Consider the following 24044-nt stretch of genomic DNA (forward strand, 5'->3'; position numbering starts at 1 on the left):
AGAACAAATCGCTCGCTGACTTAGGCATTTAAGTACGAAGTTTTAGGTAGTAGTAGTTTCCTACTACTAGATACTTGAAAATCCTGACAGAAGAAACAGAATTCTGTATTTTGTAATGATTCTTTTCTTTTTCTATTGTAGAAAAAGATAGACGAGACCATCTGAACTACTTCTCTGTCATTTATCATCTTTTAGCATGTTGCCTGTTAGTCATCTTTTCCCGTCTGTGAAGAATTTCAGATTTTGCTTTTGTAGGGGTCTTCCATTAACTTAAATTCCTCAGATCTCTGACCTCTGGACCTCCTTCCATTTTTAGAAAAAAGTGTTTTTCAGTTGGACTGGTAAGAACAAAAAACTAGGTAAGAATTTACTTAGAGCAATTTTGCTTCTATTTTCCATCCATTTTGCATCATCCTTAATATGTTCTTGCCAAGTGACTTACACTGAGAAGACTGTCAATAAATTCTTCACAGTGATGCCCTGCTGTCTTCCTGACGGATTACACTTAATTTAGAACCTAGCAATGGGTACAGACAGCTCAATATTCTTTCCAGGAATTTCACTCATTATCTGATAGTTGTCAAGTTGGAATATTTATATGATGATACTAGCTATTCAACTAATCAGACTCAGAAACATTTTGGAGGTCATTGTCAACTTTAATTTCGACAAAATAAGTGCACCTTCTTGGCTACCTCCTTGTCTTTTCCTTTTTTAAATGGGCTCGGCCTCAGGCAAGGTGCAGTTGGTCTTTTATTCTTTTAAAAGCTGAATGCTCAGTCTAACATTTAGTTTCTGATTCAGAAAATGATCTCACACCCTATTATTACTTAATTGCCTTCATATGTTCTCTCTGATTATCTTTGAAAATCTCAGCCTTTGATAGTCACGTTTGTAGCAAGAATGAATGATTTGGAATGTAAGCTCTACTTCAAGTGACAATGTAAGCTCTATTTCAGGTGGCAAGTTTGTCATATACAGGTGGTCTAAGCTTTCGTCATGCCTTTTTTTCCTTCCCACCCCTCCCCCTTTCTTTTGCATCATGGTATTTCATTGCGAAGGTAAAGTAGGACAATCTCAATGGAAAATTTCCCCATTTTTCTGCGGTGTCCCAAGAGAGACCTTGAATGGGATTGCTATTAATGTAACAGTACTTTGTATTATAGTGCATTCGCCTGTTTGGACATGCTTATGACTTTGACTTCCCATGTGGATTTTTCATTTTTTTCAATTATTAACTTAAAAATATGTCAAATCAGAAATTTCTGGAACCTTTTTTTTTTTCCTCCCTTATCCTCCTTTAGCATAAACTTTGATAGTCATTTTTAAGGACTGGGAAAATATCTCCTACTGTCAGATCAATACTGAAAAATTTAAGAGCCTCCTCTTTACATCAAGTGAATCATATGCAGTGAGAAATAGTGCTCTCAGTACTCCCATCTGTCTCTTCCCCAAAGAAATGTTACACAGTGCTAGACTCATGGTGTACCTGTCTCTAGCAGCTGTGGACGTACACATCTCTGTTCCATACACTTCTGTGCAGGTTCTTCTCTGGCATAGATACTGCATTAGCAGAAACACACATACCCATCTTTCCACACTTAGGTGTTTGCCATTTGTGTCAGTGCTCAGTCAGTGCCTTCCACGCGTGTGCCGTACTCGGTCACCTCCAAGAAATCAACCCTTACACCTTTCCTGCAGCTGACCTAAGAAATGACGCTGTTTCCTTCTGACATATTGCTCAGCATGAAAGCAGCAAGATTAGTTCTGCTTTTCTCAGCAAGAACAGGAAAGACATCAGTGTCTGGTACTGGTGCAGACTGAAATAGGTGAAGTGTCTCTGTGTAGACTTCTTGATTTTTCCCCTTGGAAATCCTTGCCTGCCTGCTGGGAATTTTCTCCTCATCTTCCCAATATATATATTTGTGATATATTTGTGTGTGTGTGTGCATATACGTATATATACAGAGAAAGAGAGACATAATTCTTTTTTTATATATATATATATATGTGCCCATGTGTATAGCTGCATATTTCTTGTTTGCCTTTTTTTGTTTCTGTCTGTATGTCTTTTTCTCATATATTGCTTTGATTGTGTGGGGCTAGGGTGGGTATCTGATTCAATAACTCTGTCTTCACCAATTCCTTGTTGTAGACTATTGGGGAGAGTCTTATTACAGTGACCTCATCGACTTGCATCTGGGTGGTATGTATAGCTGAACCTCCTGCTGACACTAACCCTGCTGACACTCCTCCCCACTCCTCCCTTCACCTAATTCTCCCATCCTTGGCTCACAAACAAGAAGAAATAGCCCTTGCACGTGACTGGCTATAGCAGAACCCCTTTTCCAGCTCAGGAAGAGGAGATCCTGGCATGCTCCACAAACCATGTGTAAGGCTCCCTCTTTTATTTTCCACAGTGCTGATTATTTCAAAATTTACTTACTGTTTTCACTCCAGCCACTTTCCCTGCTAGCAGTGGAAGGCCGTTCTGTTTTTTTTGCTTCTCCTTTGCAAAGTCCAACTCTACCACTGAAATCCTCTCTAGGAAAATATTTTACTGTGAAGGGAACAGCAGAACTGATCTGCTCCCAAAAGCTAACAGCACTGTAAAGGATTAGTCATGCCATTGCCTCCCTCTTCCCCTTCTGGGGCTCGTTTACTTCTTCCAAAAAAGCCGGAGTGTGGTGATGATCTAACAAAAACAAAATGCTCCCTCAAGGGACTTTGGAAACACTTGTAGATGACAGATACTTCTTCTTTCTTGTTTTGTCTTACTGTAAGGTTAGGAGAGAATCTACTGTTAAGAGTTCCAGTCATTTTTGCTGGAATCTGCTCTAGCTGCTGTTAGAGTTTCCAGTCAGCCCAGTTTGCATCATTACACAGCTAATAAGCTACTTGCTATGTTATTTTTTTTTTTTAATATCCCATTTAGTGCTAAACACATGTTACAGTGTTTAGCTCGTGTTTTTCACTTAGCGATTATAATCTGGTCATCACTCTGCACCATGGTTCTGCATTTCTGTAATTAATGTTACTTCCTGAATCCCTTAGTAGGTGGATAACTTTTGGGTTGCCAACGGCATTTGTTTATCATTTGCCTATCTTGAAAATTAAAATTCCCTTTGCTAGTTTAATCACCCTAAATCTATTCTTCTAAAATGAATGCATCTGTCAGCGGATCCAAGAGAAAGCAAACTCTGCTCGGTTGCCTTGTCATCTGAGGGTCTCATTTCATTTGTCTTTCAGAGTATAAAGTTGCTTGATCTAAGCTGTGTTTTTGTTGAGGGAGTGCATTATAGTCCAGCTCTGCAGAGTTGGAAGATCCACACGCTCTAGGCCTGATCCGAGACACATCACTAGAAGTCTTCCCCTGATTTCATTGTGTTCTGCCTTTGAGCCTTCAAATGTAATCTTGCCCAGGCTTTTAGCTGTCATTTCTCCTCCTCCAGGGGGAGGCTGTCCCACATAGTATCTATCTGTAGCTGTCTGTTGGGAATGACTCCAAATTGTCCTGGCACAATAGGCTTTTATTGAAGAACATCCACCTGAGTTAAGAGTATCCACCTAAGTTCAAGTTTCAAAATGGAAGACTTTTCTCCTTAGTAGACCTAATTTGTTGCCCAGTTCCCCTGTGCTAATTTTGATGTGATAGTCCTCCGCTAGCCCTGTGCTTCATTCACTGTTCAGTCCCTCTGGCATTCTTTCCTGGGGTATCTTCTGCAGAGAGACTTTGGAACCCTCTTTCTAGTTACGCCCATCAGGGCTGGCATGTACCTTATGAGCGTAGAGTAGGAGCTCTAAAAGGGTTGATGCTGAATTACACTTAACAGACCCTTATCCCTGTTTAATTGCTATTTCCACTATACCTCTCCCTCCTCCTGCTTCTCCTAATACCTCTTCAGAAACAGCGATCCCATCAAAATCACTAATAGTGGCTTTAAGAAAAACAAAATAATCTTTGCTTAAAGGGACACTGTCGCTTAAAAAATTGTGTTGCAGAAAACCTTAATTGAAAATTGAATTTACTGTTTATCTTTTTTGTGTGTTTGCTTTTTCCATTTCTCTGAGGTCAGACAGTCACCCCAGAGTGGTCATTTTTGATCTTCTATAACGGGCTGGTTTTATTCATATGGTGACTCAGTCACTTGGGCTTCCAACAGTCAGAGACAGTGTTCACGTTTTTTAAAAATGGTTGATGTATTTTAAAACTATATCAAGTTTCTGTTCATCTCAAAAATACCATTTTTGAAACAAACTTTAAAAAACTGTATTGGGCAGTATCCCTTTAAGTGCAATGAGCCAGTATAGCCTGCTGGAGTATGTGGCTTTATGGTATTGTTTTGTTGCCTCTGTGATTTGCTTTATATTTGCTTTTGGGGCTGCCAGAACACTTTGGCCAGAAGGGATACATTGCTCTGATGATACTTCTCACTATTCGGTGGCAGATTTAGAGCTCAGCTCCAAAATTAACATCTCTGTGCAGGATGCTGCATCTGGGTGGTGTGCCATTAAAATCCCTGAAGCGCCGTGTGGCTGCGTGGTCCTGCTGAGTGCTATAAGCAGCTAGGAGGCTGTAGTTAATTATTCTACTGGCAACTTGTGTCTCTGAGGCATAGGCATGACTCTAGAGTCATGCTGTCAGTAGAATGATAAGCAAAATTGCAAAGTATTTTGAAAAGCTATCTGTAAATTGGTAATGATTTTTTGAATGATTAGGGCATTGATTTATTCTGGATTTTCTTTACACTAATGAGAGTTGCATTTCATTTAGTTGTTACAGATTGCGCAACAACTTCTGCAAGGGAGTGGTAACTTCTGACATCCTTGGTCAGGTTCCAGTTTGCAGTATTACAGATTGCTATCTTAACTACCCCTGTTGCTCTGCTCAGATGCCATAATCCTCTCTTCCTGTTCTAAAATGTCATGTACCGTTGCTGTAAAGCAGATGTTTCATTTCAAGCTACAGATGGTCACATCTCAATTCTGAGTAATTATTCCTATGTGTATATCGTGTATGTGGTTATGTTAAAAGAACATTACAAAGGTTGCAAGGTCAACTGAAATTAAGAGTTTGTATTATGTTGATATATCAACAGATTTATAACCTTTAGAATCCACCACAGAGAACTCTGCCTCATGCCTTTATGGAATAACTGATAGCAGTGCTAGGTTGTCATCCTCTGTGTAGATCCTCATGGAGAGGAAATGGGACACGGTCAGTGGATTTCACAGATGTTTGCTGGCAGCTGTGGAATGGTGAGACTTGAAAACATGGCTTCTGAGCCAGATGCTGGAAGGATATAGTGCTCTGGTGGATAAACACTCTTTGTCCATTTTATTCCCTCTTTCCAGACAGTCCTTGTCCTACTCCTGTCTTTTTCCATCCAAAGCTCCTTATCCCACTTCTGTTTTCATTCTCAGTCCCAGTTTCTGCTTCTCAGGCATTTAATTTTAATCCTATCTTCTTGACAAAGAAATCATAGTATTCTACCCTTCAGACCTCCTGTTCCTCCCCACTAGCTGTTCCTAGTCTTTCGTTCCTGCTCTGGTCTTCCACTGACTCAGTCCCCACAGTCTCAGTCCCTGCCTCTGGCCTTCTCCCAAAATTTTTGGGCTCTGCTCCCTCTTCTAACCAGCATCATTTGTCTGGAAAATTGTAGGTCATCTCTTCTCCACAAATCTGCCTTCTCCTTTCATCCCTTACCCCTTTTCCCTTCTCCTCTCTGTCTCTTCTCCTTTAGTAGTTTGCATTCTTAGTCTCCTTGCTTAATTAGTCCCAGCCTCAGTTCCTCCTTACCCACCAGTTCCTTGTCCCAGTTTACTCCTCGTCTGCCTGTGGAAAGTACCTCCGTTGTTCCCTCTGCGTTCAAATGAGCGGCTTCCTTTTCCTTGCACCCAGCAGGGAATCACTGAGGAAACAGCCCCACGCTCCCATCTTGCTTTGCTCTTGGCTGGAGTATGCCGAGACAGGCAAGAAGGATGTAAGGAAGAGAGCTGGTATGTTTGATAGTGCTGATTTCAGACATATGTTCTCCCTTCTTGACAAGAGCCTTACCAACATCAGGTAAACAGGGGAGGAAAAAAAGTGCGATTGTGTTCTGGTTTTTTTCTTTTAATTCTTTGTACTTTGTTTAAAGCATACTCTACAACAACTTCACTTTTTAGTAGCTTTTTTAAAATACTTGAGCTGACTATATCCTTTAAAGTCCTGCAGATCTAACTCTGCAGGGCTGGAGTCTGATATACTCAAGTGGGAACAGTCCTATTTCTTGTGATTGGCAAACACAGCTCTCCTGGAAGAGGAGTGGAGTTGTAAGATAAACATTGTTTTCGCAGTCTGCAGCTGCTTTTGACACTGAAGTGAATTGGTAACATATTTTCTTTGCTGTAAATTTGGAGCAGGAAAGAGCACTTGATGAGCAGGACTTGATAAGTATAATTACTTGTTAGGTACTGGAAGCAAGCAATTACTATTTACCTGCTTCTTTCTGCAAACCTCTCACAACTGCACGCAGACACTAACAGTCTGGGGAGGCAGGGCCAGTGCAGGACTCTACTAATTCTGACTGCATTTTGAAGTGCCTTGAGGTCTAGTAGAAGCAGAAGACTTCTGTGCAGTCGTTTGTGTGTGTATTCTGCGTCAACTATTGCTTTCCCTAGTTTTCTTTCCCCACCTCGCCTTTTATTTTTCCTCTCTTCTGCTGGATAAATAAAGGTGTGGTTCAGTTTGCATTGAGTTTTCCCCAGGTTTCTTCTAGTGATGGTACTTTAGAGAATATTGTTTTTTACACAGTTTTAGTAAATTTAAGTCGACCCACTGAGTGATGTGCTTATGGGATAGTTGTCAGAATCCTTCTCCTCAACTTTATAATACCAGCAGTTGTGTGGATGCTATTCTCCAAGACGTGGCTTTCTGTTTTCTTGCTCTTTTACAACACTGCTGTTGAACAACTTCACCAAATAGTAAAGTTGGAATGCTTTATTTTTCAGTACTTAGGTTTCTGACCATAACTGATTTTTAAAAGGTGGGAAAGAGGATATTTCCTGTGATCAGTGCACAGTTTGTCTTACTGATCTCTTTTGGACTGATCCTTATTTTAAGCACTGAGTTAAAATCAGAGTTCTTAGTCTGCCTGCTAAATGAGTGATGGAATTTGTTAGTGGAATAAGAATTTCTGAAGTGTCGTGCTCTTAGCTTGTGAGGTCAAGTGCCAGCATAATGGTTCAGGAGAACTGAGATTAGCCTCAGAGCTGGATTTCTTGCCCAGTGTTGCTGATTTCCAAACTGCCCTGGTTAGTCAGCAATATAGAAATCAAAGCCTTTGGATGCAAAGCTTGCAAAGGATATTGACCCCATTTGGTCTGTGGTATATCTGTTCAAGTCATTTTGATTTGCAGTGGCTTACCACTTCTCAGAAATCACATCTCTCGTACCACAGGACATAGGCAAATAGTGAAGGGGATCAATATGAGCTGTAGCTTAGGCATAATGGTGTCTGCCACCCCAAATTTTCTGCTGTGCTTTCTTCATCCTGATCAATCATTTTTACTACTGTGCTTCAGATTATGAAGAAGTGTTACGTAGCTACAGCGGGAAAGGACAAAACCAGTCTGAAGTATTGCTCTTTAAACAATAGGTGAATGAAAAGTAGAAAAGAAGACAACAGTCCAATGTAGTTTGTGTAACAAAGAACAATGTACAGTGAAAAGGAAGGTATATTTTCATGGTGGCTATACAGCTTCTGTTCCTTGTTTTGAAGAGGCTTTGGAGCTATGGTGTTTATTCTTGGCCTGGCTCTTGGTTTCCATCACTGTAGCAAAGACTGCAATCCCTTAAGGGTGCTATGACAAACAAGGCCTTTCTTTTCATGGCTGCATGAAAGATTTCCCAGAAAGATCTGGGGAAGGCATTTCTTCACAGAGGCAAGATAATTCCAGTTACTTTATTGATGGGATGTGGCTAATCTGCAAGGCAGAGCTTCTACCTCTCCAGGATGTTCAGTGTGCTCGGGTGCTGGGGCACGCTCCTTTCCTCAGCAAGCTGCAGCTCCCGGCTCTGTACCGATCACCCTGTGTGCCCTTCTGAATGCCTCTGCTTGCCAGCAGCTTGGGCTGCTGATCTTGCTTTGAAGGCTTTACACGCATTCAGAAAAGTTGGCTTGTGGCATTGAAAAGGAACAACTTGTGATTAACACAATCTGTTGGCGGTTTTGTCTCTCTAGGGGAAAAAAAAGTGATAATTTTCTGGCCAGAAGCTATAGTCACACCTCAGACTCTTGCTGACAGCACAGAGGGAACCTAAGAAGTGAATGGTCACAGAAATGGTTCTTCTCTTACCCTTCAGCTCCTTCTGAGCAAACCGCTTCAGCGGGGCAGTGGGTAGCTTGTATTGTTGCTGCCAGCAGCACTCTTCCCATGCTGTGGATGAAGGACCTGTGTCGCCAGACCTGGCCTGGGTTTTTTGGTGATGGAGGAGACTTAAACAGAAAGGGGATTGTTTGGGTTTTTTTTAATTTGCTTATCAAAAGAGTTTTTCCTGTCTGGCCCTGACTCCATGGCCAGGAAAATTGTCTTGCAGTGATAATCATGTTTTTAATTTAATGAGCCCATGAGGTGGTGATGTCTCTTCTCTAAACGATAATATAATAATAATACTATATACTGTAGGATTAGTGATGGCTTTGGGAGAAATAAGACATGTAAGGATTTTCATTATGTAATTGGACAAGTGATAAAGGCAAGGTAGACGAGACAGTTTTTAACACCATATTGTGAACTAGGATATTGCATAGTTCTCCTTTTAATAGTACTGGACGAGTTCAGCCTTTTCCCAGGATTGTCTTTAAACATAAATATACGCAGTGAGAGCTCTTGCTGTGAAGTTTGTTTTTTTTTTTTTTTTTTAAATTAACCTTGACAGGAATGTGAATGATCTGATGATACATTCACTGTCAAAACTTACCAGCTGGCTGAGGGAAAGCTTTTTCCATTTATCAGATGATCTTTTTTTTCCCCTGGTTCTCTGTTTCTGCAAAACAGTTAAGAGGCCTTTTCTTGAAAGAGTTCATCTGAAGGGATAGTGAAATGTGTGACATGGAATACACTTAAAGATTGGTTACTGTGAAAAATGTGAAAAATCTTTCTCCATTTCAGTAAATATGATAAAATAGTTTTCCTCTTAAAATTAGAAAGTTCCTATTTCAGTCTGCTTATAGTATCTGTACGACATGTATTGATACTCTTTATTAGCAAGGGTGGGGAGGCAGTTTTCATGACTATCACCTTAGAGAAGTTTTTAAAAATGTATTTAAAATTCTACTGCATGATATGTATTTTAGACCATGATAATTGGTGTAGTTTTCACAGCTTTAGAGAACTATAAGAGGTAAGTTTTCAGGTTGCACTTTACACTGTCCTCGCTGTTTGGGACCTCCAGTACATAAGGAACACTTTTTAAAGCCTTGCTAATCATCCTGGGCTGGACGAAAGTGGTTTCCAAAGCAATTGTAATGATCGTATAACCTGTATTCACTGATGCAACTATAACTTACATCTGGAGTAATTGGAAAGGATCTTAATAGTACAGGTTATGTTCACTATCTTACTGAAGAGCAATGTTGACATTTCCAGTAGCAGGACTATCATAGATAGCATGGACTTTGTAACTTGATTCAAGGACGTGTTTTCCTTAGACAAGAGTGGGAGGATAATATTTCTGTTAAAAAATAGCACAACTAAGAGCAAAGGAAGAAAACACAGTTGCAGGGAGTGGGTTCTGTATTACAGCCTTCTGCTATGTAAAACCTGTGGCTTTTTACTGGAGACCAAAGATGGTATCTTCTCCTAGGATCAGACCATTTGCTCACTGATGACAGAAGTTAGTAGTTTGTGGCCATGTCGCAACGATATGAATGGCATTTTCACATACCAGGTATTTATTTTCAGATCAAATATGGCAAACTGGGAATTCCTTACGAAGTCTATACGTCCGTGGTTTGAAATATATGAATATAGCTGCCTTTGAGTTATCAACATCCCATACACACACACACACACACACAATTCTGAATGAAATCTCAAACCCTGAAAAATCGAAGTGGATTTTTCTATGTAGTTAAATGTCTGTCTCCTGATCCCCCCCCCCAGCACCAAGTTAGAGTATTAAAGCATATACAGAAGAATTCATGCTGAATAAGATAGGATGTGAAATAAAAATTATAATAGGTATCATGCACTAAATGCTCTATTTTGTGTGGAAGCTTATTCTTCACAGTGCCTTTGCGGTTTGGGGTTTTACCTGTTTGTTTTTGCTTTTTGTAACCTAATCTGTGAAATGGCAATCGTAGGGGGAAAAAAAGCCCGATTATTTTTTAATTTAAATGAAGAAGTTGGAAAACTGAACAACTAGAATTAAGGTTCTGGTACTGTCAATTACTGTTGGTACGACGCTTTATTTGTAACTGTCATATGGCCAACTGTGGCACCTCTCCTAATGTTGCCCCTTCCTCCTCCCAGTACAGAGGTTTCTTCCTGTCTGAGAAAGCTGCGCTGCTCAGTCACAGGCTTTGAAGCCGATGTGCTCTCCTCCTCGCTCCAGTGTGTCCTCCATGTGCTGATCTAGTTCTGTGATGGTCCCTTCTAAAGCCTTCCCAGTCTGCTGGTAGTCTAGTTCTGTAAAGCTGTCTCCAAACCACGTATATCAAGCTCTGCTGACTTCTCCAAAATAAGTGTTATTCTTACCATATTGTTGTTGTGGAGTTTATGCCTCTTCCCAACACAGAAATGCCTCCTCTTTATAAATGCGGTTGTGCATTGAGAGCAGTAAGTGTTCCATTCTGCTAGCTCTGATGTTTCAGGCTCATCACCTTCCTGGTGCATATGTTCTCCTGTAACTATTAGTGATGTTGGTTACTTCCTACTGTTTATGTCTGTAACGTTAAGTACAGCTGAGGAGCAAATTCTCAGTGTTAAAACAGCTGAACCATTTTAGAGATGCGAAATGTTTGTCCTTCACTGGGTGACAGAAAAGATGAAAAAGATTCAGTAAGTCACTGATACTAACAGTACTTGTAAGCTTTAAAATGCTTTGTGAAATAAGAATGTCAAGGGAGACCTTTAAATGTACCGTTTTAACTCTGCAAAGCCCTCAGTTGGTCATTGCCCCCACGGACCCTGATGTGAATCACTTTTTTTATCCATGTAAAAGCCTTTCCCCCTCTAAGCACAACAGTCCAGTTGAGTACATGTGTACTCACCATACTTGACACAGCAGATCCTGGCAGGCTGGTTCCACGTTAATCAGATTCTCCCTGTGATGTTCCCTGTCTGAAGAAACTATTTTCCATTAAAAAGGACACTCTTACCATCAGGGGATTCTGCCATGGTGATAAGAGCATGGCCCTGATAAAGCTTTAAGGTAGGGTGGCTGCTTACAGCTGGTGTCTTATGCATGCAGGCGAGACTTTTTGTAATCCTCCTTGAAATTTGACATTTATCAGCAGGAGTTAAATACTCATCTCTGCTCGTCCTGACATCTTGTTCACAAACCGTTCGGTTAAAGACCACGCGATTGAAAAATGTACGTTAGGAAAAAGTACGGTAACAATAACCTCCTGCCTGGTATTTGTACAGCTCAGTAAGAGTTCACCAGTACCTCAGTCTACCTGTTACCTGTTGTCTGTGCTTATTAGGGACATTATTCATCTGTAGGCTGTATCCCTTGTTTCTGCTTCTCCATTTCTTGTATTTTTTTCTTTTCTTCTTGTGTTTCCTTTCTTTCTCACTCTTATGCTTTTTGTCCTTTGCTTGTCTTTTATTTCACCCCTTTCCTCCTCTTCTGTTCCACTTCCAACTTCCTCTTCCTCTCCTGCCTCTTCCTCTTCCTCGTTTGGTCCTATTGAAGTTGAGCCCAATGCCGGGACACCACGTCGTAGACCTCTCTCCTTCTGCCCTTGCTGTGCCCATGAAGGTAATGTAACTTCACACGCTCCCCGTTCTCCTTGACCACAGCTGGGTTGTCATAGCAGCACTAGTCAGCTAGTGACCACAAGGCCCCCAGCCCCGTCCCCAGCCCTCTTCTTGCTGTGTCCCCAAACCAGCCTTCTCAGTAGCAACCTGGTAACCAGCTTCTCTGAGCCTGTGGCAAGTTATTAAAGGTACAGTATCCCTTTTGCTAGTGCCAGCTGTGCTAGGGAGGGCGTAGCGACTGGGAGGGACATTGGGCAGCAGCGGTGGGAGCAGTAACGTCATACTTGAAAGTTTCTGTTTTCATTTGGTGGCTTCAATTTCTCTATACCTCCTGAAAGATGTTTGGAAGGTGGGGTAAGGGAAGAAAATCTCCTTCCTTAAATGGCCTTTTAATTAGTAGATATGGATTAAAGGAATACTGTGTCTTTATAAGGACTGGTTTACAGAAACATCCTTGAACTTTAAAAAACAACAAACCTTAAGCTAGACCAGTTTTCCCTCATCTGTCTCGCTGAGTGCATTCTTTAACTGTCCCAAATGGAGTTTGCCGTAGAGTTTCCATTGCCAAGGCATGGGGGAAGGGGCTGTTTATGTGTGCTCATGGTGTAATTTTGCTAACCACTTACTCTGCTTTCTGTGGTGCTCCCTCACATCAGTTGTCAGTGCTCCCTCTCCAATCCTCCCATTATTCCTCTGCTCATTGGCTGTTTAAAAATACTTATGTATTTCATAGGTCAATAGCGTTGTGGTTTTGGCTTTTTCTTAGGCGTTTGTTTTCTATACATCCTGGCATCGGAAAGGATGGGGAGACTTCCCAGTGCTTTCATGGCGCCACAGCACTGGACATCTGCATGTACAGTCTCCCTCTCCTGTTGCCACACGGGCATATTGTGCAGAGATGCTCAGAAAGGAATGCTTGGAACTGAGCAACACACTGGTATAAAGTCTACAGAGCCGGAGGCTCTTAGGGTGGTACAACCAGGTCTGGTATTCCCCAAGGGTCTACTGTTACCATTTTTCAAAGGCAGGTATTGTCAGCCTCAGCTGCAGTTAAATAGGAGTTATAGGCTCTCCTTTGTTTAGCTCCAGTGCAGCACTTCTCTGAGATCCTAAGGATGGAGGCAGGGCACAGGTCTGATTTAACTAGCCATTAATGTGGTATTTGTGAAGTGTTTCCCAGAGTTTGAATAGTAAGCTTGCTGCTTGATTATTTTTAGCATCAAAATGACTGTGAGAGTTTTTGCTCTTGATGTAGATAGTACATATCCATAATAACAAACATAGACAGCGATGTTAGTTACTTTAGGATGCCTAGGTTACATGCAGTGCAAGCTGATAGGATGCAGCAACCCGAGAATACTGTTGAGCTTGATTTGAGGCCTTGCTCTTGCCTCTGTTTCCATGCAGGCAGGCGCATTGCTAGTGTCTTTGATAGTGTCTGATATAAGTCACAGCATTCATCTGCAGGTAGTTCAGTGTGGAATCAGGGGCCCCGATCAGGAGACTGCTAGGAGGAGCTTCCCTGGTAAGCTCTTGCATATGATAAATATCAACAGAAGGCTTTGGGAACAGCATTCTGCAATTCATTCCACATAACTGCTGACAGATATGAGATTCATCAGTGGACTACTGAGTAAGTTTAGGAGTTGGTTTTAAAATAAATGAAATACCAACTAAGAGTTCTGTATGAGGTGGCCAAGGCCCAAGGTATTTTTATTCTGCTTTGATGTTAGCAAATGTGTCTGGGGATTCTTTTTCTTTCCAGTGCTGATGTGCGATACAGTAGTAGTTTCTGTGTTCACTGTTCAGAGGGGGTCTTCAAGATGGATAGATACATGTGGCTGGGAGGAGCAGTCAGAAAAGATTTCTTTAGCTATTGAAAAAAGAAAAGACAAGATGTTACTTTTGGCCAGTAAAAGAAAAGATTGAGGACATGCAATTGAAGAAAATAAAGGTAAAACACACGGAGTGGCAATTGAGTCTGTTTCTGATGAGCATACATTTAAGTAGCTGGCATGAGGATCTATAAAGCTCTTTTAATGAAAGGAGAAATGAAATACTTACAGAAATCTGGGCTTTCTGCATTAAGAGTGAGGAAGAAACAAGCAATCACAAGAAAATCAGAAAGAAAAAAAAAAAATCAGGCTCCAAAGAGAAGAGAATCTTTCTGGAGGGGACTTCCACTCTTCTGTGTGCTCTAGGCAAACTGAATGGACCCGGCTTGGGAGTGCTCTGGCAGCATCTTGCTCGGCTTTCTTTGCACATTTTGCCCCATTGTTGTTTTTGCAGTTTGGGCTTGTAAGGATTGCAGGGCATTACCTGAAAACTTACCAGGTTTCTTTTTTGGCAGGCATGGGTAAGAAAGATGATCCCAAGCTGATGCAGGAGTGGTTCAAGCTGGTGCAGGAGAAGAATGCCTTGGTTCGCTACGAGTCTGAACTGATGATATTGTGAGTGAATGTGCAAAGCTTCAAAAGAGGGATTATGTTACAAATAGTATTGGACGATCTGTCAGTATTGTCCTCCCTATAATGCCGGGGGTCAGCAGTCTCTTAGGCTGATTCTTGGCTGAGCTATGAACCCAAGTATGTTTCAGAAGAGTGGTAGAAGAAGGAATAATAGCAATAACGAATGAAAGTTCTTACTATTTGTGCCTATGCAGAAGTACAGATGCGTGTTTAAAGCTCTGAGCCCTTCCCAAGCTGTTCTTGGATAAAACACACCTTGTTCACGCAAGTGTTTTTGAGCTATGCAGAAATAATGTGTGACTTCTCCTGGTTTTGGTAGAGTCCACTTTTAAGTGTAGCCAAAAGTGTTTAATTCAGTCCCCTTTGCCATGTGGCCCTCTGCCTGTAGTGGGACCCCAGTGCCTCTCATTTGGGCTCAGATGATAAGGCTTTTTTCCTGTTAATGAAATTGGGAGCTTTCTCAGTCCTCATGCTGCAAATTCACCGAAATTCATTTCTGAGTATGTCAGCTGACCCAGGCAGTGTGGAAGCTGATCATCTTAGTGCCTGTGTCAGAAAAGCACCAAGGTGTTGTCTGCATTGGAATCTGAAAAGGCAATGGCCTGACATGTCCTTAGTTGATAAGTGACTTTGTCTTTAGAGCGGGAAGTGGCAGGAGATACATAGAGGTAAAGTATAATTTTGCAGTCATTGCAGATTTGTTTATTCATTCACACCATTTTTAGATTTAATCCCACCCATAATCTGCTCAACTTCCTGTATTGCACTTCCTAGCTTGAAGGTAAAGAACCTGAGATGCTGAAAAAAATACATTTAAATCTTCAAAAAATATAGCTATATATTTTAGGTGTTTTAAGAGTTGTTCCAAAACAGATTGGTAAAATGCATAGCAGGTATCTAGAGGGGGAGCAGAAATTGAGAATGGATATGAAGCAATGTATGGAGTATTTTAGTGTACCCATAACTTGGATTCCTGATGCTTCCCTTTCAGCGCTCGGGAGCTAGAACTGGAAGACAGGCAGAGTCGATTACAGCAGGAACTCCGGGAGAGGATGGCAGTAGAAGGTGAGAGCAAAAGGGAATATTTTATAGTTTGTATGTGCATATTTCTAGCCTTGTGTATGCTGATAGTTTTTGATATCTCTGTAGATCATCTGAAGACAGATGAGGAGCTCTCAGAGGAGAAGAGGATCCTGAACGAGATGCTAGAAGTAGTGGAGCAGAGAGATTCTCTTGTGGCTCTCCTTGAGGAGCAACGGCTTCGAGAAAAAGAAGAAGACAAGGACCTGGAGGCAGTCATGCTTTCCAAAGGTTTTAGCTTGAACTGGTCCTGAGCTTAACACATTTACCTCTGCTGGTCTGTGTTGTCCAGTTGGCCTACCCTGAGTTCGCCAGAATTACATGGATAGGAAGATGTTGAAGGGGAAACCTCCAAAGGGTCTGACAGCATGCAGGGATTTGGTTTGAAGCACTCAGAAGCCTTTTGATAAGTGCGTTGGTTCCAGAAGCTTAAGTTTTACATGTCTGCAAGCCAAGTTGAAGATAATGAGTTGAGACTGTGGAGTCTCCTTGAGGTCCTACACAATGGACTGTATTTTGTGTGTGTGGTAGGAGGGAGAGGAATAATCCATGTGTGGGGAAGGAGGTTAAGGGAAGAAGTACCCTTAACTAAACTGGATTTATGGCAGTCCATTCCTTTCCTGGTTTTACTACACCAGTTCTAATAAAAGGGAGGGAAGTGGCAACCCTCTCTGGAAAACCACAGCAGCCTGTAGCAGCCTGTATGGTGGAGTCAGCTGTCCGAGAGAGCTCCAGAAGCCCAGGGCAACACCTTCTTCGCTTTAGTCTTCCTCCCCACCAAAGAAACCTGCAGTTGATCATTATGCATGGATATGAAGAAATATGAGACAGAGAAGATACTACTAGTATGTGTGATGGAACACTCTGCCTCCTGGTTTTTGAGAGAGATGTGGGCATCAGAGGACTCTCTCCCTATCATAGCCTCCTAAATCTTCTTGTGGGGAAAAAAGGGGAGAAGAAAAGAGAGGGAAGATGCCCTTCTGCTTTGCTATACACTGGAGAGACAGCTACTGCTGGCCTTAGTGTTCATGGCCACAGCTCAGAGGCTGGTGGGCTTCTTTGTTCTGTTTTTGTTGTGACTGTTTTGACACTGGAAAATACTGACTGTGGGACAGTGGTAAGTGTGTGCTGGGGCAGGGGTGTTACCAGGCGGCATTCCCTGGCTGTTAAGCCCCTAAAAGGGAGAAGCCCTTAAGTGACCGAACCACCATTAAGACTTTTCAGTGTTTTTATTTTTTTCCTCTGTATTTTGTTTTTGCACATTGGAAACGAAGCTTAAGACCTGCCTGGGCCCTCAGTCACTTTGACCCTTTTATGTCAATTAACTTATTTTTTTAATACTTGAAAGAAGATTCTTTTTTGTATCTTTTAGGAAAAAAATGGACGAGTGATGGGTGTGTGTGCCTGCTGCATACTACAACTTCCACTTCTAAATTACTGGACGTTGTTACCTGTGGCTATTTATTAGTGTTCTTATTAATAATTTGATTGTTACACATATTTGATTGTGGAGGGAGTGTTTTAACTCTATTAGAGAAAGACACTACTGCGGATTGGTCCCTGCTTCCCAGCAAGGGCAGCCTTTATGGACCCATGGATGCATCCTGCCCTAGAAGTTTTCCTTTATGACAAAATCCTGCGCACTCATGGAGTTGTAAGAATCTATTTGTGTTCCTAGCATACTTTTCTTCTGCATCCCAGATTCCCTCTGTTGGACTAATAAACTTATAATTTATTTAAATTTTACATTTTCATAACAAGAAAGCCAAAACTGTGAGGCAGAAATATCCCATATGTCCCTCTCTCACTGAAAGAGGGGACCCTCACACTCCTGAGATACAGCTAGAGGGACTTCCATGAAAACAAAAATAGCGTATTTCCTGCTGCATCTGTTGGAAGAAGCTCCTTTTGGCTCAGCTAGTGAAGCTGCTGCTTTTCAGCCAGGAGGGTACTCGTTGTAGTCATCTGTTAAGCAATGAGCAGGACATGCACTGAGCAGTTCAGCACCATTCACTGTTTGACAGATTCCCTGAGCACGCTATGTCCTTAACGTGTCCCGCAGAGCTGAAATAGCACTGCGCGTTGGGTATGCATCCCATCCTTAATGTGACATGTTAAGAGTTTTTTTTCCCCCCTCGGGATGTTGGCTGTGTTCTTTTCTTGTTAAGGAAGTACTAAGCCTGCTCCCCGATGTCCTTGAGAAAGTGTTCCATTCCCAAGCGTATTCATACAGCATACTGACTCTTTCAGCTTGAACTTACGCTGTTGGTGCAAGGTACCCAAGCAGGGCTGAACATCCTTTATTCTTTTGCCCCAGGACAGAAGTTAGCATGGTTTCTTGCTGTTGGCTCTCTACCTCCTTCAGAGAGGTCTTCTGTAAGCCAGAGTCTACGATTTGAATTCACCTCTGACGCGGGAGCATACCTCAGGCTGAGGAAGAATGGGTAGGACAGTCCCCAGAGACTGAGCAGTGCTGGTTGTTAACTGTGGAAACGTTTTTTCTGTCTCGAGTGTTCCCCCTTTATCCCCCCCTAGTGTTTTCTGCTAAGGCATTACATATTAAATCCAGATGCTCATGAAACCAAGCAGGCAGGCAGCTGCAGTGCTACTTAGTAATTGTGCATGTTAGCAAGCGGTACCTGCTATACCAGCATCACAGAGGGTTGGCTTACCAACAGAGTATCCAACAAACAGAATTCCCCCCGTTTGCCAGTGCAGGGGCCAGCTGCACAAGTCAAATTGGCAGTGGTAGTTTACATAGTCTGCATGTGAGGGGCCAGCGGAAGCTGGAGAGGAGGAGGGAATAAAGAGGGAAGCCAGACACATAGTTTATTGTAAACTGTCTTGTGCAGAGACTTGGCCTCAGTCCGTTTTATAATGCACTAGGTATATGGACCACATCTAACTTTTAACAAAAGGTCATTGAACGTGAGCTGTAGAACAGAAAGAAATCCTGAAGAAGAAATACCAGTTTACTACTTTTCCCTTTCACGCTGGGGGACGCTGGCCAGATCTTTGCAATGCCGAAGAGTGATATCACTTGAGGGTGTAATGCCCTATCGCAGGGGAAAACTACATATTCTAAAACTGAACTCTTTAGGTTACGCTGAAGTCCTCCAGCAGCAAGAATGAAAATTAAGAGCTAAGACCGCACGCACAAATTCATTAAAAATACACGAAAGGGAATGTTAAAAGGCCTTTTTATATCAAAATGGTTGAAAAAGGCACAACTTGTATTTGCTGTTCAGTTGCACTTTAAGAATATGACTTGCATATCAGATACTGGGTTTTTTTAATATCTGAATATTTTTAATTCAAATTTTGTATTTTTAAAGCTGAAGAAGGCTCTTGTGACCACAAGATCCCTTATTTGTACCAGAATCCAAGTAGGATGTTCTAGCTCTTTGTGCTGCCCAGGTGGGCAGCAGCACATGACTCAGCCATGTGCATTCAATGACGTGTGTCCATTTCGTGTATGAGGGGAGTGAAAAGGCCCTTGGCTTCTGAGAAGTGGGCACGCAAGGGCATCCGTCCCCATGTGACACGGTCCGTACCACGGGCTGGCCGCTTCTTCCCTGCAGTAGGTAGGAGGAGAGCCGAGCTTGGAACCTAACCTGTGTTCCTTTTGAAATGGGCACACTGAGGATGGGGCAAGCACTTCAGTCCCCTACGGGGAAGGGAGGGGGATACTACCTCCTGGAAACACCCGGGAGGCAAATGGGGATGGGGGAGTGAGGACTGCCAAAACAACCAATCTGCTGTTTTCACAGTACAATTTTTTTTTTAACTGTTCTGTTCCTTTTAACAATGTTTTCATTAAAACACAAATGGCTGTAAAATCCTGAGCTTCAAAGAACTATGCGTGGGGAGGTGACAAGACGTTTCAGCTCCAACTTCCAGACATATTCCTTCTTTCAGTTAACCAATACCCCACGGTCTCGCTAGGGCATGTTACAAACTGCGTTGCTAAACATATTTTAGAGCAAACCGCAAGTTTTAAAAGTCTGTCCTTCTCTCTATCCGTCTCTGCATTTTATGTATATATTTGTTTGTATGTAAAGACACCAGTGGATCCTTGGGTTACCCCCACGGTCAAGAATCTGAGTTTTGTGCAATGCCTAGGCCTCTCTTAGAACACGGTGCTTGCGTAGAGCTAGTCACCACGTTTGTGTGCACTCTGGTGGTTTTTAATATTTTTATACATCCTAATCCTGAACATTATGAAGTATTATAAGTGGTCTAGACTGCATGATCTAGAGCAGCCGGCAGTTCCGTTTTCTTAGCAGCTGTTCCTAAAATGTTCACAGCTACACCTTGTTTAGTTAACATTCTTTTAAAATGAGTTTTCAATTAAGTGTTTACACCAGACACCAGTGGATGAGAAAGGTGTTGCATTATAAAATCTCCTGTGTACAAACTGAAAAGCCACAATATGGTTTTATGGGAATTTCAGTCATCACTGTCTGCAATAAAGAGAACTCTAAAGCATACTAAAAACCAGCCTGTACATAGTTCACAGAGAAAGAGATCGCTGGCTCTCGACCGTTGCAAAATAACAGAGATTAGAAGCTTTCCAAAAGTTTCTGCTTTTGGATCGCTCAGAGTACTGCTATAGGCAGGGTAGCCGGGCAGAGGAGGATGTCGCTGAAAGCAGATGTGAAGGGGAGGATGCCATGTTCTGATGGCACTGCAGTAACTTAAATGCTGTGTATCTGTGCGTGCACGCATGTGTGTGTGAAGTCTAATCCAGGTGAAGGGATCTGCTTTGGCATCTTCCCTTTTGTATGAAAGCGAACTCTGATATTCAGATTGTTCAAGGCTTTTAGGGTTGGCATGTATGGAGTGTTAACAGAAAAGCGTATACCCTACCTGTAAAAAAACCAACTCTGTTCCAGCCTGTTTTTTTCTGTTTGATTGTGTTTTATCGTTTGTTTTTATGCACACTTGCTTCGTTGGTGTTGAGATTTTAGCACCTCAGATGGCCAACTGAACTAAAAAAAAAAAAAATAAAGTCATTAATTATTTTTTCTTTTTGTTGGTGGAGTTACCATTTGTTTCTCTTGCGTTCACTCCCACGGTAGATGAATAAAGAGGAAGCTGGGAGCTGAGGGAAGGTGGTCTTGAGATGAGTTAAAAAGCTAGGTGTTAAAGGGCCCGATTTCAATTTCTCTTTTGCTGGAACACTTGGAGCCCATCTGAATTATCTGAGATACAAACAGATCGACCTTGATACAGCCCCGATACATGGTCCTTCTTTCTCCATATTTTACGTCGTTTCTTCAGATTTTCTCTGAAGAGAAATTACAATAAATAGCCAAGAAGTGGTGAAGGTTAATGTAAATTGAATTGTAAGAACTAGGATTTCATTTCTGTAGCTGTAGCTCGCTTCCTTAGCCTGCAGCGCTAGCATGAACATCTGACGCTGGTATAGCAGCGTTTAGTTAAAATAAGGAGTGAATGACATCAACGCCTCTGTGCTGACTTTCTGTGTTGTTTTAAGCCTCCACCACTCCATGCCCACGTCTCCTCTGCACTGTGCCAGCTCAGGAAGGTTAGCTAAGCAATGTGCAGCTCCGGAGCTGTGCCCCTTGAACAGACTGGAAGGATTCAGAGGTTCAACCTCACCAGCTCGTGTCTCAGACAAGGCATCTTGTCTGGGTATCTCCTGTTTGAAAAGGGCCGATGTTCGGCCTAAGTGGTGGGTGCCGGCTCCAGTAAACGTCAGGAGCTTGGAGCCCGGAGGAATGACATCCAGTCAGCAGCACTGCTGTCATTTAAGTAGATCATGAGGGAAACCGTTAAGACTTTGTGCCTTTTTTTTCAACAGGCAGAAAACACACAGGATGTTGTGGGAAATCCCACCCGGGGAAATCCCAAACAATGAGTCTTATTTTCCTGCCCACCCAACCATTTTCAAAACAAAGGATAAACTCTGGTGTTCGTAAGGTGGTTGGACAGACCTATTATGGCAACAGGGGGGATGACGGGCCTCGGATTTCCTCTTGCGCAGTGCACGGAGGCCAGGGATGGCAGGCTGTGCCGCGGGTGGGAGGAGCGACACAGCTCGCTCCTTCATTTGTGCAGCTCGGTAGGTCGGCAGTTCTTTGGGGACGTTTCAAACCCAACAATTCTTCCTGTCCTTTTGGTCTCTTGCTTTCAAATAGTAGTGGGAGAACGCTGCGGTTACCCAGGAGGGTTCTCTGGTGTCAAAAGGCCAATCCGCGAGGATTTCTCCCTTGATGCCAAAAGAGAAATGAATACATGGAAAGTGACCACTGGACTCTGGGACACGGGAGATCGGCTCCCGTTCATAGCTTAGGAGACCAACCCTGTGACGCTTCATCACGGCTTTTTAATTACACTACGAACTTGTTAGCCCCCGATCTCAATTAGGGACCCAGAGGTTCTGCTACTTTATAAACTACGGACGGAACAACCGCTCTCCTAGAGAGACCTTCCTGTATTGCTTGCTTTGGGAAAGAGCTACGCTCGCCCTGGATGGAGGGCCCTCTGAGATGAGCAGGGTCACACTTCCTGCACAGATTAGCCATGTGTGCGTAAGAAATAACACCAGAAAAAGGCCCTCTAACAAAGAAATCCCCCCCCCAGGAGCCCAGCGTGGTGGCAGCTGCTGCTTTCAGTTTCCGTCGATAATGAAAGTAGCCTTCAGGAGCCTCCGACCCTCTCTGCACGTGGTGTTTCAAGTCCCTCGAAGCTGCCTCACCGAACCTATGTTGCTCCCCTCGGCACAAAACCGCAACCCCTCCCCAAATCTTTGCGTGCAGCACTTCGGTAAGGAGTAGCATGGCCGTTACCGCAGAGGGAGTATGAACGTGCTCTCGGCTCTGAGGAGGAGGAAGGATGTCATGGATTTGTTAAGTAACATGCAAACCCAAGGCTTGGCAGAGCCTCTTTTTGGCAGCAGAAGACACATGTTATGTTACACAGCTACTCAGCCTCGTTAAAGACAATGAATGTAACTTGTCAGGAAAAATAACTAACGGGAAGTCATGCCTAACGCTAAGAGCAAAGAGCAGGTGAAAAAGCTGGCATTCTGGCTTCCCTCGTGTTTAACAGTTTTTGAAAAGTCCTCACCATGAGTGCTGCGACAGCTGCCTACATTAACAATTGCATTTTTAAGCAAGTCCTGCATATAGGAGAATGCAAACCTAATGCTGTAAGGATGCTACCTAGCCACATCTCTCTCCGGGAAAAGCATTCTTGGAGGAGATTCCCTTTAAGATTCAAGCAGGGCCCAAGCACGTCTTCCTCCTTCAAATCCTAAGCGTCAGCAGCAATGGAGCTGTGAAAAGGATCCTGCAGGTGGTAACGGGTGAAAGCAGCGGTGCTGGCATGTGGCTGCTCGATCGCAACACAGCCGGTGTCATCCTCCCAGAGGGAGGGAGAGGGCCTCCCGCTTCATTTTATAGGTATTACTTGAGGGAAGCGCTGAGGAGTTGCCTCCTTCCTTAGCCTGCATCCTCTTACACAGCACTCAAAATAAGGAAAGAAACAAAACCTGTCCAAATCGAGCCCTGGAAAAAGCACCGTTTTCCCTTGGCATCTTTCCAACAGTGTAAATGCCTGTGGACAGCAAGGGAATGGATAAACCAGTATTTCCAAACTTGCTGAGCATGTGGTGCTTTTCTGACTCTCTCAGACACAGGAATCACGTGGTTTCCTGTAAGCAAAAGATAAGATCACATCTCTTTTTTTATTATTAAAATTTTCTATACAAATCTATAAAATAATCTATATTACTCAGATACCAGAAACAAAAAAAAAATGCAGATTTCTCAAAAGAAATATAGACACTTTGGGCAGAAGGAAGAGAGAGTATGTGTTTTGCCTACTTGGGGCTAGCAGCGCTGACTTTCCAAGACCAAGTTGAACAGTTTGAAAAAACAGAAACTTCTCTTCAGTTCCTTGGAATTTACAAAAGTTGGCAGATACTTACGTGTCGCTTTTTTCCCCTACATAATTCCCAGCGTGAAGCCGCCCAATGGGTTGGCCAACGCGTGATTTAAACCTGAGTCAGCATTGGTTTGGTCTTCGTTTTACGGAATCCCAGGAACTTTAAAAGACACTCCACGATCAGCCCCTTCCTGATTAGACACCCTTCGCGTGCTTTGTGTAGCAAAAAGGCTGAAAGTGGTAGCGTGACGCAGCGTGTTAGGAAGAAGAAAGAGCATGACAGGAAACCTGTATTAAATACAAAGTAAGCGTTGCTTTAAACAAAACTATGTTAACGCTGTGAGGCTGTATTAAATAAAAATTAGTTTAAGTAGAACTATATTAAACCCATAAAACCACATTAAATGAGAAGTTAAATTTATTTGGCAGGGATGTAAGTGGTTATAAACGGGACACGAGGAGACTTAGGCCAAGAAGAACACGGTCGGAACCCATCCCAGTTCCAGAGCAATCCTTCCAGCAGCGGGGGGCCAAAGGCCCGGGACCGCTTTACCCCCAAGCTGACATATCTCCGGAGGAGGCTGTGCCGGCGGGAGGGGAGCTCCGCTCGGG

The 24044-nt window shown here is 42.7% G+C and overlaps 1 protein-coding gene across 1 annotated transcript in view; it reads left to right on the plus strand.

The window, feature by feature from the left end:
* The window catches only part of MICAL3 (microtubule associated monooxygenase, calponin and LIM domain containing 3), a 114523-nt gene extending 94114 nt beyond the window's left edge, over positions 1-20409 (plus strand). The window contains 4 exon segments of the mRNA XM_009332877.1: positions 11906-11971; positions 14321-14420; positions 15430-15503; positions 15588-20409. Coding sequence (XP_009331152.1) covers positions 11906-11971; positions 14321-14420; positions 15430-15503; positions 15588-15772 — 425 coding nt within the window. The 3' untranslated portion in view covers positions 15773-20409.
* Positions 20410-24044: the final 3635 nt, after the last annotated feature.

Source organism: Pygoscelis adeliae, unplaced genomic scaffold (assembly GCF_000699105.1).
Source record: "Pygoscelis adeliae isolate BGI_AS28 unplaced genomic scaffold, ASM69910v1 Scaffold38, whole genome shotgun sequence".
NCBI lineage: Eukaryota > Metazoa > Chordata > Aves > Sphenisciformes > Spheniscidae > Pygoscelis > Pygoscelis adeliae.